General features: G+C 34.8%; 1 protein-coding gene across 1 annotated transcript in view; it reads left to right on the forward strand.

Annotated features, from left to right (window-relative positions):
- LOC101023626 (probable phospholipid-transporting ATPase IM) overlaps window positions 1-16,800 on the forward strand; it is a 271,533-nt gene that overhangs the window by 150,715 nt on the left and 104,018 nt on the right. Inside the window, exon 15 of the mRNA XM_009210142.4 lies at window positions 597-640. Within this exon, the coding sequence (XP_009208406.2) occupies window positions 597-640 (44 nt within the window). The remainder of the gene's footprint in view (window positions 1-596; window positions 641-16,800) is intronic.

The following is a 16,800-nucleotide window of genomic DNA, read 5'->3' on the forward strand; positions in this document are numbered from 1 at the left end:
ATGAAACCTTCCAATGCCAAGTAAAAATTAAAAAAAAATTAATGCCTCACAATAGGGAAAGTGAAAGTAAATTATGCTACATCTATAATCATGGGCTACTATACAATGATTCAAAATAAGATTCAAAACAATTTGATTGATAGGAGAAATTCTCATGGTTAAAAACTGTAAGAACAAGAAGTTTATGAACAATGTGGTGAATATATGTGTATATAAAAATACACAATAAAAATCATTCTACAAATACTAGTTATTTCTGGATGAAGGGAAGTGATTTTTATTTTCTATTGTAAATGTCCCCTATTTTCCATTATACCTGTAATAAGTACATATTAGCTTAATCAGATAATCAAGAACTTGCCCACCCTAGGACATGATTCTATTGAGCACTACAGAACAGAATCACACAGCTGGGGGGACCAGGGCAAGATGGCCAAATAGGAACAGCTCCAGTCTGTAGCTCCCAGTGAGATCAACGCAGAAGGGGGACAGTTTCTGCATAATGGTGATATAATAAATAATAAGTGTATTCCTTAAAACTAAATGTCTAATCTAATTTCAATTTCACTTTTAATTCTCAATTTTTGTTTTGTCAGGTGAAGTACCTGATGACCTGGATCAGAAGACTGAAATAACTCAGGTGTGGAAGTGATAAAATTTTATTCTTAGTTTCAATTTCAAATTATATGTGGTTTTAAGAAAATGATAAACTTTTAGTGTCCTGATTTCCACTAAGACCAGATGAGATACTTAATGCATAACATTAAAAAATAGATTAATATGATTCAGAATTCCTTCTTATACTACTGAACCAACCACAGAGTTCTCCTGTTTTTTATTCTTGAGATATTTATGCAGATACAAGGAATCATATTTCCCCACCTTTTACATAGTGGAGAAATATAATTACATAGGTGGTGGCATAATTTACATAATGTTCTTCAACTTTCTCAACAATATATCTTGGAGATCTTTCTAGATTAGTTTTAAAAAAGTACTTTCTCATTCTTTTTAATGGCTGAATGGTATTTTGTTATATTGATGTTCCAAAATTTATATGAAGACATTTAGGATTTTCAATATTTTTCTAGTAAAGAAAATGCAGCAAAAAAACCCCCAAAACTGGATACATATGTTATTTCACATGTTAGAGAATATAGAATCTGTTTCTAGAAATAGAATTGCTAAATCAAAAGATATATGCATTTGTAATTTGATAAATATTGCAAATTGCCTTCTTTAGAATTTATAACAATTTACCCTGACACAAGTGTAAGAATGTCTGATTTCCCCCACTGTCACCAACACAATGTTTTATCAAAGTTTATGATCTTTGGTGAGATTATATGAAAAATGGGTACATCAATATTCATTCTAATTTTAACTTCTCTTATTATAAGTGAGGTTCAACATATTTTCATATGTTTGAGAGCTAATTATGTTTCTGTAAGTTTCTGGTTCGTAATTTTTTTACCCATTTTTTTCTATTGGGTTGTCTATTACAAAAATTAATTTGTATATTTCTATATTGGGGAAAATAAGTATTTGTCTGTGAAATGAGTTTTATGTATTCTTTTCACAATTTGTCATTTGTCCCATGATTATTTTTTCTGGTATTTTTGCCATGAAAAATATTTTATTTTCATGTAGTTGAGTTTATCACTTTTTCCTCCATCACTGAGTTTTATGTCTTAGATATAAAGCACACCATCATTATAGAGTTAATGTTTTACGTTTAAATCTTAGATTCATTTGGATTTTATCCTGGTGTAGAAGGTAAAGCATAAGTCCAACTATATTTTTCTCCAGGTGATTACTGACTTTACCCATTTATTTAAAAGCTTGTCCTCTTTTTCACTGATTTGGGATGTTACCTTTATAGCATGCCAAACTCTTGTGTACTAGATCTATTACTGAATTTTTGATGTGTTTTCTTTCTATGCATATGTTAGTATCATACAGTTTTAATTGTTGACAAAGGCTGGGTGTGGTGGCTGATGGCTGTAATCCCAGCACTTTGGGAGGGTGAGGTGGGAGGATCACGTGAGGTCAAGAGTTTGAGACTAGGCTGGCCAGCATGGTGAAACCCTGTCTCTACTACAAACATAAAAATTAGCCAGGTGTGGTGGTGGATGCCTATAGTCCCAGCTACTTGGGGGGCTGAGGCAGGAGATTTGCTTGAACCAGGGAGGCAGAGGTTGCAGTGAGCTGAGATCTCACCACTGCACTCCAGACTGGGAGACAGAATGAGACTTCATCTCAATAAAAAGAAATTCATTGACATTGACAAGGCTCTAACATTTGGTAAGACTAATTGTTTTTCAGTGCTCTTTTTTTTTTTTCTGTAGATTTCTCTGAACTGTTTTGCTTAAACTTTCCTCATGATTTTTTGTTAGAATGATGTTAAATTTATTGGTTATCTTAAGAAGTGTTAATATACTTATGATGTTGAATCTTCTTATCCAAGAACATAGCATGTATTTCAAGCTACTTAAGTCATATTTTGTGCCTCTCAGAAGCATTTTCAGGTTTTCTGCATAAATATGTTGCTCATTAAAAAAAATTATTCCTAGGTATGCAATTAATTTTGGGGGTTCTTTGAAACCAATGAGAACAAAGACACAACATACCAGAATCTCTGGGACACATTTAAAACAGCGTGTAGAGGGAAATTTATAGCACTAAATGCCCAGAAGAGAAAACAGGAAAGATTTAAAATTGACACCCTAACATCACAATTAAAATAACTAGAGAAGCAAGAGCAAACACATTCAAAAGCTAGCAGAAGGCAAGAAATAACTAAGATCAGAGCAGAACTGAAGGAGATAGAGACACCAAAAATCCTTCAAAAAATCAATGAATCCAGGAGCTGGTTTTTTGAAAGATCAACAAAATTGATAGACTGCTAGCAAGACTAATAAAGAAGAAAAGAGAGAAGAATCAAATAGATGCAATAAAAAATGATAAAGGGGATATCACCACCGATCCCACAGAAATACAAACTACCATCAGAGAATACTATAAACACCTCTACACAAATAAACTAGAAAATCTAGTAGAAATGGATAAATTCCTGGACACATACATGCTCCCAAGACTAAACCAGAAAGAAGTTGAATCCCTGAATAGACCAATAACAGGTTCTGAAATTGAGGCAATAATGAATAGCCTACCAACCAAAAAAAGTCCAGGACCAGATGGATTCACAGCCGAATTCTACCAGAGGTACAAAGAAGAGCTGGTACCATTCCTTCTGAAACTATTCCAATCAACAGAAAAAAAAACTATTCCAATCAACAGAATCCTCCCTAATTCATTTTATGAGGCCAATATCATCCTGATACCAAAGCCTGGCAGAGAGACAACAAAAAAAGAGAATTTTAGACCAATATCCCTGATGAATGTCAATGCAAAAATGCTCAATAAAATACTGGCAAACTGAATCCAGCAGCACATCAAAAAGCTTATCCACCATGAGCAAGTGGGCTTCATCCCTGGGATGCAAGGCTGGTTCAACATATGCAAATCAATAAACGTAATCCAGCATATAAACAGAACCAAAGACAAAACCACATGATTATCTCAATAGATGCAGAAAAGGCCTTCGACAGAATTCAACAGCCCTTCATGCTAAAAACTCTCAATAAACTAGGTATTGAGGAGACGTATCTCAAAATAATAAGAGCTATTTATGACAAACCCACAGCCAATATCATACTGAATGGACAAAAACATCCCTTTGAAAACTGGCACAAGACGGGGATGCCCTCTCTCATCACTCTTATTCAACATAGTGTTGGAAGTTCTGGCCAGGGCAATCAGGCAAGAGGAAGAAATAAAGGATATTCAATTAGGAAACGAGGAAGTCAAATTGTCCCTGTTTGCAGATGACATGATTGTGAACAGGCAACCTACAGAATGGGAGAAAATTTTTACAATTTACCCATCTGACAAAGGGCTAATATCCACAATCTATGAAGAACTTAAGCAAATTTACAAGAAAGAATCAACCCCATCAAAAAGTGGGCAAAGGATATGAACAGACAATTCTCAGAAGAAGACATTTATGCAGCCAACAGACACATGAAAAAATGCCCATCATCACTGGCCATCAGAGAAATGCAAATCAAAACCACAATAAGACAGCATCTCATACCAGTTAGAATGGTGATTATTAAAAAGTCAGGAAACAACAGGTGCTGGAGAGGATGTGGAGAAACAGGAACACTTTTACACTGTTGGTGGGACTGTAAACTAGTTCACCCATTGTGGAAGAGAGTGTGGTGATTCCTTAAGGATCTAGAACTAGAAATACCATTTGACCCAGTCATCCCATTACTGGGCATATACCCAAAGGATTATAAATCATGCTGCTATAAACACACATACACATGTATGTTTATTGTGGCACTATTCACAATAGCAAAGACTTGGAACCAACCCAGATGTCCATCAATGATAGACTGGATTAAGAAAATGTGGCACATATACACCATGGAATACTATGCAGCCGTAAAATAGGATGAGTTCATGTCCTTTGTAGAGACATGGATGAAGCTGGAAACCATCATTCTGAGCAAACTGTCGCAAGGACAGAAAACCAAACACTACATGTTCTCACACATAGGTGGGAATTGAACAATGAGAACACTTGAACACAGGGTGGGGAACATCACACACCGGGGCATGTCGTGGAGTGGGGAGAGGTGGGGAGGGATAGCATTAGGAGATATACCTATTGTAAATGATGAGTTAACGGGTGCAGCACACCAACATGGCACATGTATACATATGTAACAAACCTACACGTTGTGCACATGTACCCTAGAACTTAAAGTATAATTTAAAAACCCTAAAAAATTTTTATTTTTCTAAAGTACAAGTTGGATACTGAATTTAGCAATACCCCTTTGTCACCTATGAGGATAACAAAATATTTTTTCTTCCATGGATATATTAATGTGATAAATCATATTAACAGATTCAATTTTATCCATATTTTCCTGGGATAAATGCCACTTGTCATGTTAAACTGTTTTTTAATGTGGTACTAGATTCTGTTTACTAATGCTTGGTTTAGATATGCGCATTGATCTTTGTAAGAGACATGGTTTTGCAGTGTTCTTTTTTGGGGTAATAATTGTTTTGCTACCAATCTTATGTTTGCTTTAGAAACACAAATAGGGGATCATTCCTTCTTTTTGTATTCTGTAGGACAGTTTACATGAAATCAAAATAATGTATGCCTTAAAGTTTTCACAAAATCCCCCTATAAAATTATGTGGACCTGGTGCTGTTTCAGGTGATAGCTCTTAGATAATGTTCTTATATTCTCGTCTACAGTAGTTATCTGTTTAGAATTTCTATCTCTTTTGGAGTGATTTGGAAAATTATATTTTCTTAGACTATTGTCTAATTCAGTCAGATTTTCACATTTATTTGCAAACACTCATAAGTCTTTTAAATTCACATTTGTTTACAAAGACTCGTAAGTCTTTTAAATTCACATTTCTTTTCACATTTATTTGAAAAGACTCATAAGTCTTTTAATTTCCTCTTTATCTGTGGTTCTTTTTATTATTTATCTTTTGTTTTTGTCCTTTCCTGTCTTGCTTATGTTAGCAGTTTAGTTGCCCCTTTCTCCCACAAAAAAGTATAGCTGTTGGATTTACTTATTTTTTTCCTGCATTTTAATCAATAACTTCTGCTTCTTTATTAATGCCTTCTTCATTCCTTAAATATTTTTTTTGTTTTGCTTTTTCTTACTTCATACTTGGATGCTTTATTTATTTTTATTCTTTTCTGGTTTTTTAAGAATACAAATATTTAAGGTTAACAATTTCCCCCTGAACACTGCTTTAGTTTTATTATGTATATTTTGGCATGTAGTTTAATAAGGTATTTTAATTTTATTTTTATATGATTATTTTATCTTTATTTTTGTCATATCAGTGAGTTCAAATTGAACCATTGAGTTTGAACCATAAGTTTTTAAGGAAGAATTTAAAATTTGCAGATGGTAAGGGCTTTTTTTCTCCCTAATTTTATTGCACTTTTAATGCAAGAATATATTTTTATTGTTTCTACCTTTTAGAATTTATTGAGGTTTTCTTTGTGGCTTAATAAGGTTAATTGTTATTAATGTTTCAGGACCCTTAAGAAGAAAGTACTTGTATTCTCTTTTCATAAGGTAGGAATTAGCTATGTATAATTTAGCTCTATCTTGTTAAAGATATAATTGGTCTTCTATATAATTATTTATCTTTTATTAATGTTAATCTGTTTGAGTTGAAGAAGCTAATTAAACTGTTCTGATCATACTGTCTGTCTATAGGTCATATATATACCAAAGTCTGTTTTATTGAGTATTGGTGCTAGTTTTTGGTAACACTGATGATCATAATGGTTTAACTTTTATTATGAATTACGGATTTTAACATTAAAAGTACTCTTTTTTGACTCATTCAATTCTTCTTGGCCTGATTGAAACCTCATTTGATGTTAAGATAATTATTTTTGGGTATTTTTCATTTATATTTGCCCACCTTTTATTTTCAAAGTTCCTGAATTACTTTGATTTAGGTATATCTTTTGTGTAGAACACAGGGCTGTAGTTTGCCTTTGCTTTAAGTTCCAATCTTTTAATGAGTTTGGCTCATTTACGTGGGGCTATACCTTGTCTTGGTTCTGTTACAACATTTTAGGTTATTATTTTTTGTCTTTATAATTCTTAATAATTATTTCCTTATATGGTCTCTTTCTTTTACTCTGTGTGTGTGTGTGTGTGTTTCTTGTAATATTTAAGGAAGTATTTTATTGTTTCTGTACTGTATACTCTCAAGTGTTTACATAATACTTTAAATTTTTTCTTAAGGCAGTGTTGATCAATTTCCTAATGTGAACAATGATGAGATTATTATTTCTCTTTCTTTTCCTCATATTTTCCTAATATTTTTCTTAATAGTACTTTTAATCTGAAATGTATATTAATATCTATGAGTCGATTTGCAGCTTTAAATGATATTTTTTCATTTTCAGATACCAAAATAAGGAAATCAGCATGTTCTCCCAATTTCTTTTGGCAATCTTTTCATGTAGTCAAGTGTGTAATATTTGCATTTTTTTGTCATCCTAATCTGTTGGTTTTAGACCTAAAGATATTTTATGTTCACCACTAACTAGTCCCTTTCTCAGTTATCTCAGTTTTTTTTTCAGTTATTTTTCCATTTGGCTGAAGTTCATCCTCTAATTTCAAGAATGCTTCATAAGAAATATCTGTTCAGGCCAAGTATGGTGGCTCATACTTATAGTTACAGCACTTTGAGAGGCGAGGTGGGAGGACGGTTTGAGGCTCGGAGTTTGAGATCAGCCTGGGCAACATAGTGAGACACTGTCTCTACAAACAATAAAAAAACCCAATTAGCTAGGCATGCTGGGGCACACCTGTAGTCCTGGATACTTGGGAGGCTGAGATAGGAGGATCACTGGAGTCCATCAGTTCCAGGCTGCATTCCAGCCTGGGTGACAGAGTGACACTGTCTCAAACAAAATCTGTTCAGAACTATTTGTTGACTTTATATTTGAATGACAGTTTGTCTATAAACTCTTTGGGCCAGTTTCTTCTCTGGATGGTTTTAGGGAAGTCCAAGGCCAGTGTGTATTTTAGAACTTACTAGTCATATAATAATACATACACTTATTTTAAATATTTTAAAATTTAAAAACTTATAATGCAGTTGTGTTCAAAATTTGTTACACGAACAAAACAATCTGTGATTAAATAAGTTTCTATGATTCTGGGACCAACATAAGTAACTGAGTGTCTTGTATATAGGTTATCTCATATACCTGGATAAAGTGTAAAGTAATATTATTCTACAATCTCTAAGACAAAGCATCTGTCGAACTTATTTCCCATTGAATGTTTTTGAAAAGACATTACTACAGGGATAGTACTTGAGTCTTAAACTTTTAAAAGTATATAGTGTACATTTCCAAAAGTCAGTAAATTAATAGGGATCTTATTTACTATTGGATCTTTTCCCACTATTTTATTCTGTTCTTTATTGAATTCCATTTTATTCATTTTGTTTCTATTTTTTACTCTCAACAAATTTTTAAGTGTTGAGTATGGTATTGTTAACTCTAAGCACATACCAAATCTCTAGAATTTTTTTTTTTGTTCCATGTCTGAAACTCTACACTAATTGCACAGCAAATCACCTTATTCCCATTTTCCCAGTCTCTGGCAAAAACCATTCTATTTTATGTTTTGATGAGTCTGACTACTTTAGAGACCTCATAAAAGTGGAATAATTCTGTATTTTTCCTTCTGTGACCAGCATTTTTCATTTATTATAATGTCAAGAGTCATCCATATTGTAGCATGACAGGATTTTCTTCTTTTTTATGGCTGAATAATATTCCATTGTATTTGTCTATCACATTTCCCTTATCTATTCATCTGTTCATGGACATTTAGGTTGCTTCCACCTCTTGGCTATTGTGAATAATACTACAATGAACATGGGAGTGCAAATATCTTTTCAAGATCCTGATTTCCATTCTTTTTGGATAGATAAGGGATTGCAGGATAGTATGGTAGTTTTATTTTTAATTTTTTGAGGAACTTTCTTACTGTTTTCTATAGTGACTACATCATTTTACATTTCTATGAACAGTGCACCAGGATTCCAGTCTTTCTACATCCTCAACAATACTTGGGATTTTCTGTTCTGTTTGTGTGGTTTTTGTTTGTTTGTTTTCTTTCTCCCACTTTTATTTTAGAATCAGGGTACATGTGCAAGTTTGTTACAAAGACATATTGCAGAATGCTGAGGTTTGGGATACAGTTGAACCCATCACCCAGGTAGTAAACACAGTGTCCAAGAGGTAGTTTTTCAGCTCCTGTCCTCCTCTCTCTATGCTACCTCTAGTAATTCCCACTGGCTATTGTTCCCATCTTTGTGTCCATGTGTGCCCAGTGTTTAGCTTCCACTTATAAGTGAGAACATGTGGTATTTGGTTTTCTGTTTCTGTATTAGTTTGCTTAAGATAATGGCCTCCAGCTGCATCTGTGTTGCTGCAAAGGATATAATTTTGTTCTTTTTTTAATTGCTGCGTAGTACTGCATAATGTATATTTACCACATTTAAAAAATCCTATCCACTGTTGATGGGCACCTGGGTTTATTCTATGTTTTTTGCTATTATGAATAGCAGTGTGATAGGCATATGGGTGCACGTATCCTTTCGGTAGAATGATTTATTTTCTTTTGGGAATATACCCAGTGATAGGGTTGCTGAGTCAAATGGTAGTTCAACTGTTAGTTTTCTGAGGAATCTCCAAATGGCTCTCCACAGTGGCTGGACTCATTTAATTCCCACCAAGAGTGTATAAGTGCCCCCTTTTCTCCACAGCCTCACCAACATCTGTTGTTTTTTGACTTTTTAACAAACATTTTTCTGACTGGTGTGAGATGGTATCTCATTGTGATTTTGATTTGTGTTTCTCTGATGATGAGTGATCATGAGCATTTTTTCATGTTTGTTTGCCACGTGTACACTTCTTTTGAGAAGTGTCTGTTCATGTCCTTTGCCGACTTTTTAGCTGGAATATTCATTTTTTGCTTGATGATTTAATTTCCTTAACAATTCTGGATATTAAGTCTTTGTTGAATGCATAGTTTGTGAATATTTTCTCCCAATCTGTAGGTTGTCTCTTTACTCTCTTGATGGTTCTCTTGCTGTGCAGAAGCTCTTTAGTTTAATTTAATTAGGTCCTACTTATCAGTTTTTTTTGTTGCTGTATGAGGGTTCTCTAGAGGGACAGAACTAATAGGATAGATGTATGTATGGAGGGGAGTTTATTAAGGAGTATTGACTCACACAATCACAAGGTGAAGAGATTGCTAGGTTTGTGCAGAAATCACAAACATTCTTTTACACCAACAATAGGCAAGCAGAGAGCCAAATCATGAATGAATTCCCGTTCATAATCACTACTATTTTAATCACTAAAGAGAATAAAATACCTAGGAATACATCAAACAAAGAATGTGAAGGAACTCTTCAAGGAGAACTACAAACCACTGCTCAAGGACATAAGAAAGGACACAAACAAATGGGAAAATATTCCATGCTTATAGATAGGAAGAATCAATATCGTGAAAATGGCCATACTGCCCAAAGTAATTTATAGATTCAATGCTATTCCCATCAAACTACCATTGACCTTCTTCACAGAATTAGAAAAAGCTATGTTAAATTTCATATGGAATCAAAGAAGACCCTATATAGCCAAGACAGTCCTAAGCAAAACTAACAAAGCTGGAGGCATCGCATGCTACCTGACTTCAAACTATACTATCAGGCTACAGTAGCCAAAATAGTGTGATACCAGTACCAAAACAAACATATAGACCAATAGGGCAGAAGAGAGACCTCAGAAATAAGACCACACATTTACAACCATCTGATCTTCGACGAACCTAACGAAAACTAGCAATAGGGAAAGGATCTTCTATTCAGTAGAAGAAAACCTAGGCAATACCATTCAGGACACAGGCATGGGCAAAGACTTCATGACAAAAACACCAAAAGGAATTGCGACAAAAGCCGAAATTGACAAATGGGATATAATTAAACTAAAGAGCTTCTGCACAGCAAAAGAAACTACCATCAGAGTGAACAGGCAACCTACAGAATGGGAGAAAATTTTTCCAATCTACCCATCTGACAAAGGTCTAATATCCAGAATTTACAAGGAACTTAAACATATTTACAAGAAAAAGACAACTCCATCAAAAAGTCGGCAAAGAATATGAACAGACACTTCTCAAAAGAAGACACTTGCATGGCAAACAAACATATGAAAAAAAAACCTCAACATCCCTGATCAGAGAAATGCAAATCAAAACCACAATGAGATACCATCTCACGCCAGTCAGAATAGCAATTATTAAAGAGTCTGGAAACAATAGATGCTGGGGAGGTTATGGAAAAATAGGAATGCTTTTACACTGTTGGTGGGAATGTAAAGTAGTTCAACGATTGTGGAAGACAGTATGACGATTCCTCAAGGATCTAGAACGAGAAATAACATTTGACCCAGCAATCCCATTACCAGGTATATATCCAAAAGAATATAAATCATTCTACTATAAAGACACATGCAAATGTGTGTTTATCGCAGCACTATTTACAATAGCAAAGACATGGAACCAATCTAAATGTCCATCAGTGATAGACTGGATAAAGAAAATGTGGTACATATACAGCATGGAATACTATGCAGTCATAAAAAGGAATGAGATCATGTCCTTTACAGGGACATGGATGAAACTGGAAGTCATCATCCTCAGCAAACTAACACAGGAACAGAAAACCAAGCACTGCATGTTCTCACTTATAAGTGGGAGTTGAACATTGAGAACGCATGGACACAGAGAGGGGAACAACACACACCAGGGCCTGTTAGGGGGTGGAGGATGAGGGGAGGGGACTTAGAGGACAGGTCAATAGGTTCAGCAAACCACCGTGGCACATGTATACCTATGTAACAAACCTGCACGTTCTGCACATGTATTTTGTTTTTTTTTGTTGTTTGTTTAAGAAGAAATAAATAAAATTATCCAATCTGTGAAAAAAAAAAGAAAAAGAAAAAGAAAAAAAAGTAGGGAGCTGAGAGTGCAGCCTTCAGTTTGTAGCTGAAGGCCTGAGAGTCCCTGGCAAACCACTGGTATAAGTCCAAGAGACCAAAGCTGAAGAACTTGGAATCTGATGTTTGAGGGCCAGAAGCATCCAGCACAGGAAAGATGAAGGCCAGAAGAGTCAGCAAGTCTGCTCTTTCCCTCTTCTTTTGCCTGCTTTCATTCTAGCCTTTGCTATGCAGCTGATTCGATGGTACCCACCCAGATTGAGGGGGGTTGTAGCCTCTTCCCAGATCCACTGATCTGCACATATGTTAATCCCATTCCATAAGTTGGCTTAACACTCTCACAGATCATCACCTTTGCTGAGCAGAGACTAATAAATTTGCATCCTTCAGTTCCAATCAAGGTGACATTCGATATTAATGCTATCACAGTCTGCTGCTTACTTGTTGTCATGGACTTATGCCATAAATTATTTGCCAAGACCAGTATCAAGAAGAGTATTTCTTCCAGGTTTTCTTCTAGGATTTTTATTGTTTGAGGTCTTACATGTGTGAGATGGTACCTCATTGTAGGTTGGTTTGCATTTTCCAGATGATTAGATGTAATGTAATGAGTCCATCTTTTCACGTATGTGCTTGTGCCATATCATAGTATCTTCTTTGGAGAGTGTTCTATTGAAAAGTCTATCTTTGTCCCTATTGTGTAAGATTGGATCCTTTCCTTTCCTTTCCTTTCAACTTTCCTTCCCTGTCCCTTCCCTTCCCTGTCCCCTATTCCCTTCCCCTGTTCCCTTTCCCTTATACCCTTTCCCCACTGCTTTGATGACTGTAGCTTGTAACATGTTTGAAATCAGGAAGTGTGAGGACCCCAGCTTGGTCCTTATTCCTCAAGATAGTTTTGGCTATCTGGGGTCATTTGTGGTTCCACACAAATTTTAGAATTTTGTTTTTTTATACTTCTGTAAAAAAAAAATGCCATTGAAATTTTGATAGGGATTTCTATGGTTCACTTTGGGCAATATGGAGATTTTAACAATATTAAGTCTTCTACTCCATGACCATTGGATACATACTCATTTATTTGTGTCTTTAATTGCTTTCATCAATGTTTTCTTTCTTTCTTTTTTTTTTAATTTTTTTTTGAGACAGAGTCTCACTCTGTCACCAGTTGCCAGGCTGGAGTGCAGTGGTGAGATCTCAGCTCAATGCAACCTATGCCTCCTAGGTTCAAGCGATTCCTCTGCCTCGGCCTCCCAAGTAGCTGGGACTACAGGAACGTGTCACCATGCCCGGCTAGTGTTTTGTGTTTTAGTAGAGACAGGGTTTCATCATGTTGGCCAGGATGGTCTCAATCTCCTGACTTTGTGATCTGCCTACCTTGGCCTCTCAAAGTGCTGGGATTATAGTCATGAGCCACTGTACCTGGCTTCATCAATGTTTTCTAATTTTCAGTGTACAAGGGTTTTGAGAGCCCTCAGTTCAAATTGGGGCTTCAGCACCAGAGCAGCTAGCAACAGCCTTACCCTTATAGAAATGAAAGAGAGCTGGACATGGATGTTTACAGTGTGCCTTTCAGGGGATATTTCTTTTACCTGGTGGGTGACCTAATGCCTAGTTGTCCAATCATTTGCCAAGGAGTCCCTCACGTGGGAAACTTGTTTGTATTGGCAGACACTCCTGTGGCTCTTGTCTGACCAGTGTTTAGTTTATGCCTGGCTGACCATTGTCCCGGTGCTGGAAGCTAGGCCTTGTGTTCCAGGAACAACCCAGTCTGGGGCAGCCCCTGCTTCTTCAGATGGAAAATGTAAATTCAATACACCACCATGATAAGAAATAAGTTCAAATATTTTTACTTAGAGATCCTGCAAGAGGGTGTAATAGGTTAGGAGGGCAGTCCTTCCTCCCTGGGTGACATGAAGCAGGAAGGAAGAGTCAGGCAGAGAGATTAAAAAAAAAAAAAAAAAAAAAAAGGATATGTAAGGAAATGGAGTTTGAGTCATTTTAAGCTCACAGGCAAATGCTTGAATGATCTGTTTAAAGGAAGCAACAGGAAAGTGGGAAACCCACTCTACTAGGCAAGAGAAGATGCCTGTAAGTTCTAATGTATGGCTACTGCCTTAGTCCATTTGTATGTGATATAGATCTGGGAAGTGTGTTAAGGATGACTGAGCCCTGCTTTTGGACTGAGAAAGTTGAACTTATATTCAAAATGAATGCAAAGGCAGCATATAATTATAAGAATTTACTGCAAGTCTTTCATCTCCTTCATTAATGTTATTCCTTAGTGTTGTGTTCTTTTTGATGCTACTTTAGATGAGATAATTTTCTTCATTTTTTGGGATTGCTTGTTGTTCCTATATAGAAATGCAACTGATTTTTGTATGCTGCAACTTTACTTTTAAAAATTTTTTATCTTGTAACTTTACAGAACTCATTTATTAGTTCTAATAGTTTTAAAAAATGGTGCACCTAGGGTATGTAAGATAGTGTCATCTTCAAATAGGGATAGTTTTACTTCTTCCTTTCCAATTGGGATGCCTTTTCTTTCTTTTTCTTGTCTAGCTGCACTGGCTAGGACCACTAGTATTAAACATTAAGTAGAAGTGATGAGAATGGGCATCCCTGCCATGTTCTTGATTTTACAGAAAAAGCTTTCAGTTTTTTGCCATTGAGTATGATGTTATCTGTGGGTTTTTCATGTATGGACTTTATTATGATGAGGTATTTTTCTGCTGTTCCTTTTTTGTTGAGAGTTTCTTTTTAAATCATGAATGGATGTTTAATTTTGTCAAATGCTTTTTCTGCATATTTTGAGATGATCATGTAATTTTATTCTTGTTCTGTGAATATGGTGTTTCACATTGATTTTAGTATGTTGAATCATCCTTCAATCCCAGGAATAAATCCCACTTTGTTGTGGCATATGATCCTTCTAATGTGATTCAATTTACTAGTCTTTTGTTGGGGATTTTTGCATGTTAATTGGTGTAATCAGCTTGTAGTATACTTTTCTTGTGTTGTCTTTGTCTGGATTTGTTGTCAGAATAATACTGGCCTTCAAAATGAGTTTGGAAGTGTTCCCTCTTGATCAATTTTTTTGGAAGAGTTTGAGTGGGATTGGCATTAATTATACTCTACATGTTTGGTAGAATTCACCAGTGAAACCATCTGGTCTTGGGCTTTTCTTCGTCGGGAGGTTTCAGATTACTGATTCAGTCTCTATACTAGCTATGGGTATGCTTAGGCTTTCTATTTTTCATGATTTAGTTTTGGTAGGTTATATGTTTCTAGGAGTTTGTCTGTTTATCTAGTGTTTCCACTTTGTTGGTCTATAATTTTTCATAAGTCTCTTAAGATTCTCTTAATTTCTGTCATCATTTGTAATGCTTTTTCTTTCCTTCATGGTTTTATTTATTTGAGCTTTTTCTCTTTTTTTCTTAGTCTAGCTAAGGTTTTGTCCAATGTTTCTTTTCAGAAAACCAACTCTTACTGTTGTTGTTTTTCTTATTGTATTTATTTCTTCTCTAATCTATGTGATTCCTTTCTTTCTGGTTACTTTGGGCTTGGTTTGTCCCTCTTTCTCTAGTTATTTTTTAAAATAATTTCAACTTTTATTTTTGATTCAGGGGGTACATATACAGGTTTGTTACATGTCTCTAGTTCTTTGAGGTATAAAACTAAATTGTCTGAGATCTTTCTCCTTTTAATTATATGCATTTATTGCTATGAAATTCCTCCTTAGTACTCCTTTTGCTATATGCCATGAGGTTTGGTATGTTGTATTTTCACTTTCATTTGTTTTGAAATATTTTCAAATTTCTTTTTTGAGCCAATGGCTATTTGAGAATATTGTTTAATTTCCACATTTTGGTAAGGATTCCACTTTTCCTTTTGCTATTGATTTCTAGTTTCATCACATTGTCATCAGAAAATATATTTGACATAATCTTAATCTTAAATTTGTTGAGATTTCTTTTGTGCTCTAACCTGTGATCTCTTCTTGGCAAAAGTCTGTACTACCTTGACACAGGATATGCATTCTGCTGTTGTTGGGTGGAATGCTTTGTTGTGTATATGTTGGGTTCATTTGGTCTATAGGGTTGTTCAGATCCTCTGTTTCCTTATTGATCTGTCTGGATTTCCTATCTAGTGTTGAAAGTGAAATATTGACACCTGGATGATCTGATGTTGGGGGCATGTAGACTTATAATTGCTATATCATCCTGGTGGATTGACCCTTTTATGAAATGTCCCTATCTGTCTCTTGTAATGGTTTTTGACTTAAAGTCCGTTGTGTCTCTTTTAAATATGACCACCTCTTCTCTCTTTTGTTTGCTATTTTCATGGAATATTTTTTTCCATCCCTTCACTTTTAGACTATGTGTATCCTTAAATCTCAAGTGAGTTTCTTTCAGGCAGCATATGGTTGGGTGATGATTTTTTAAAAATCCATTTAATCACTTTATATCTTTTAATTGGTGAACTTAATCCATTCACATTTAAAGTAATTATTACAGGAAAGGATTTACTATTACCATTTTGTTACTCATTTTCTGTTATATAATAGTTCTTTTATCTATCTTTTTATCTCTTGCTGTCTTCCTTTGTGTTTTGTCAGTCTTTTGTATTGAGATGCTTTGATTCCTTTCTGTTTTTCTTTTATATAAGTTCTATAGGTACTTTTTCTGGTTGCCTTGGAGATTACATAAGACATTTTATAGTTATGATAGTTTAAGTTGATAACTTAAATTTAATCACATACAAAAATGCTATACTTTTAAATCTTCCTTTTCTTATTATTGTTGTCACAATTTACATCTGTTCATATTATGTACCTTTAAGCTATTGTGGTTATAGTTATTTTAAATAGTTTTGTCTGTCAACTTTTATATTTGAATGAAAAGTGATTTAACTACCACCATTACAGTAATACAGTATTCCATATTCATCCATATATTTACCTTTACCAATGACTTTCATATTTTTCATGTTATCATGTTGCTGTTTTGCATCCTTTCATTTCAATGTGAAAGACTTCCTTTGGCATTTCTTGTAAGGCAGGTCTAGTGGTTATTAACTCCCTAAGCTTTTGTCTGAGAAAGTCTTTCTCTCTCTTTCATTTTTGAAGGAGAGTTTAGCTGGGTC

Source organism: Papio anubis, chromosome 7 (genome assembly GCF_008728515.1).
Source record: "Papio anubis isolate 15944 chromosome 7, Panubis1.0, whole genome shotgun sequence".
Lineage (NCBI taxonomy): Eukaryota > Metazoa > Chordata > Mammalia > Primates > Cercopithecidae > Papio > Papio anubis.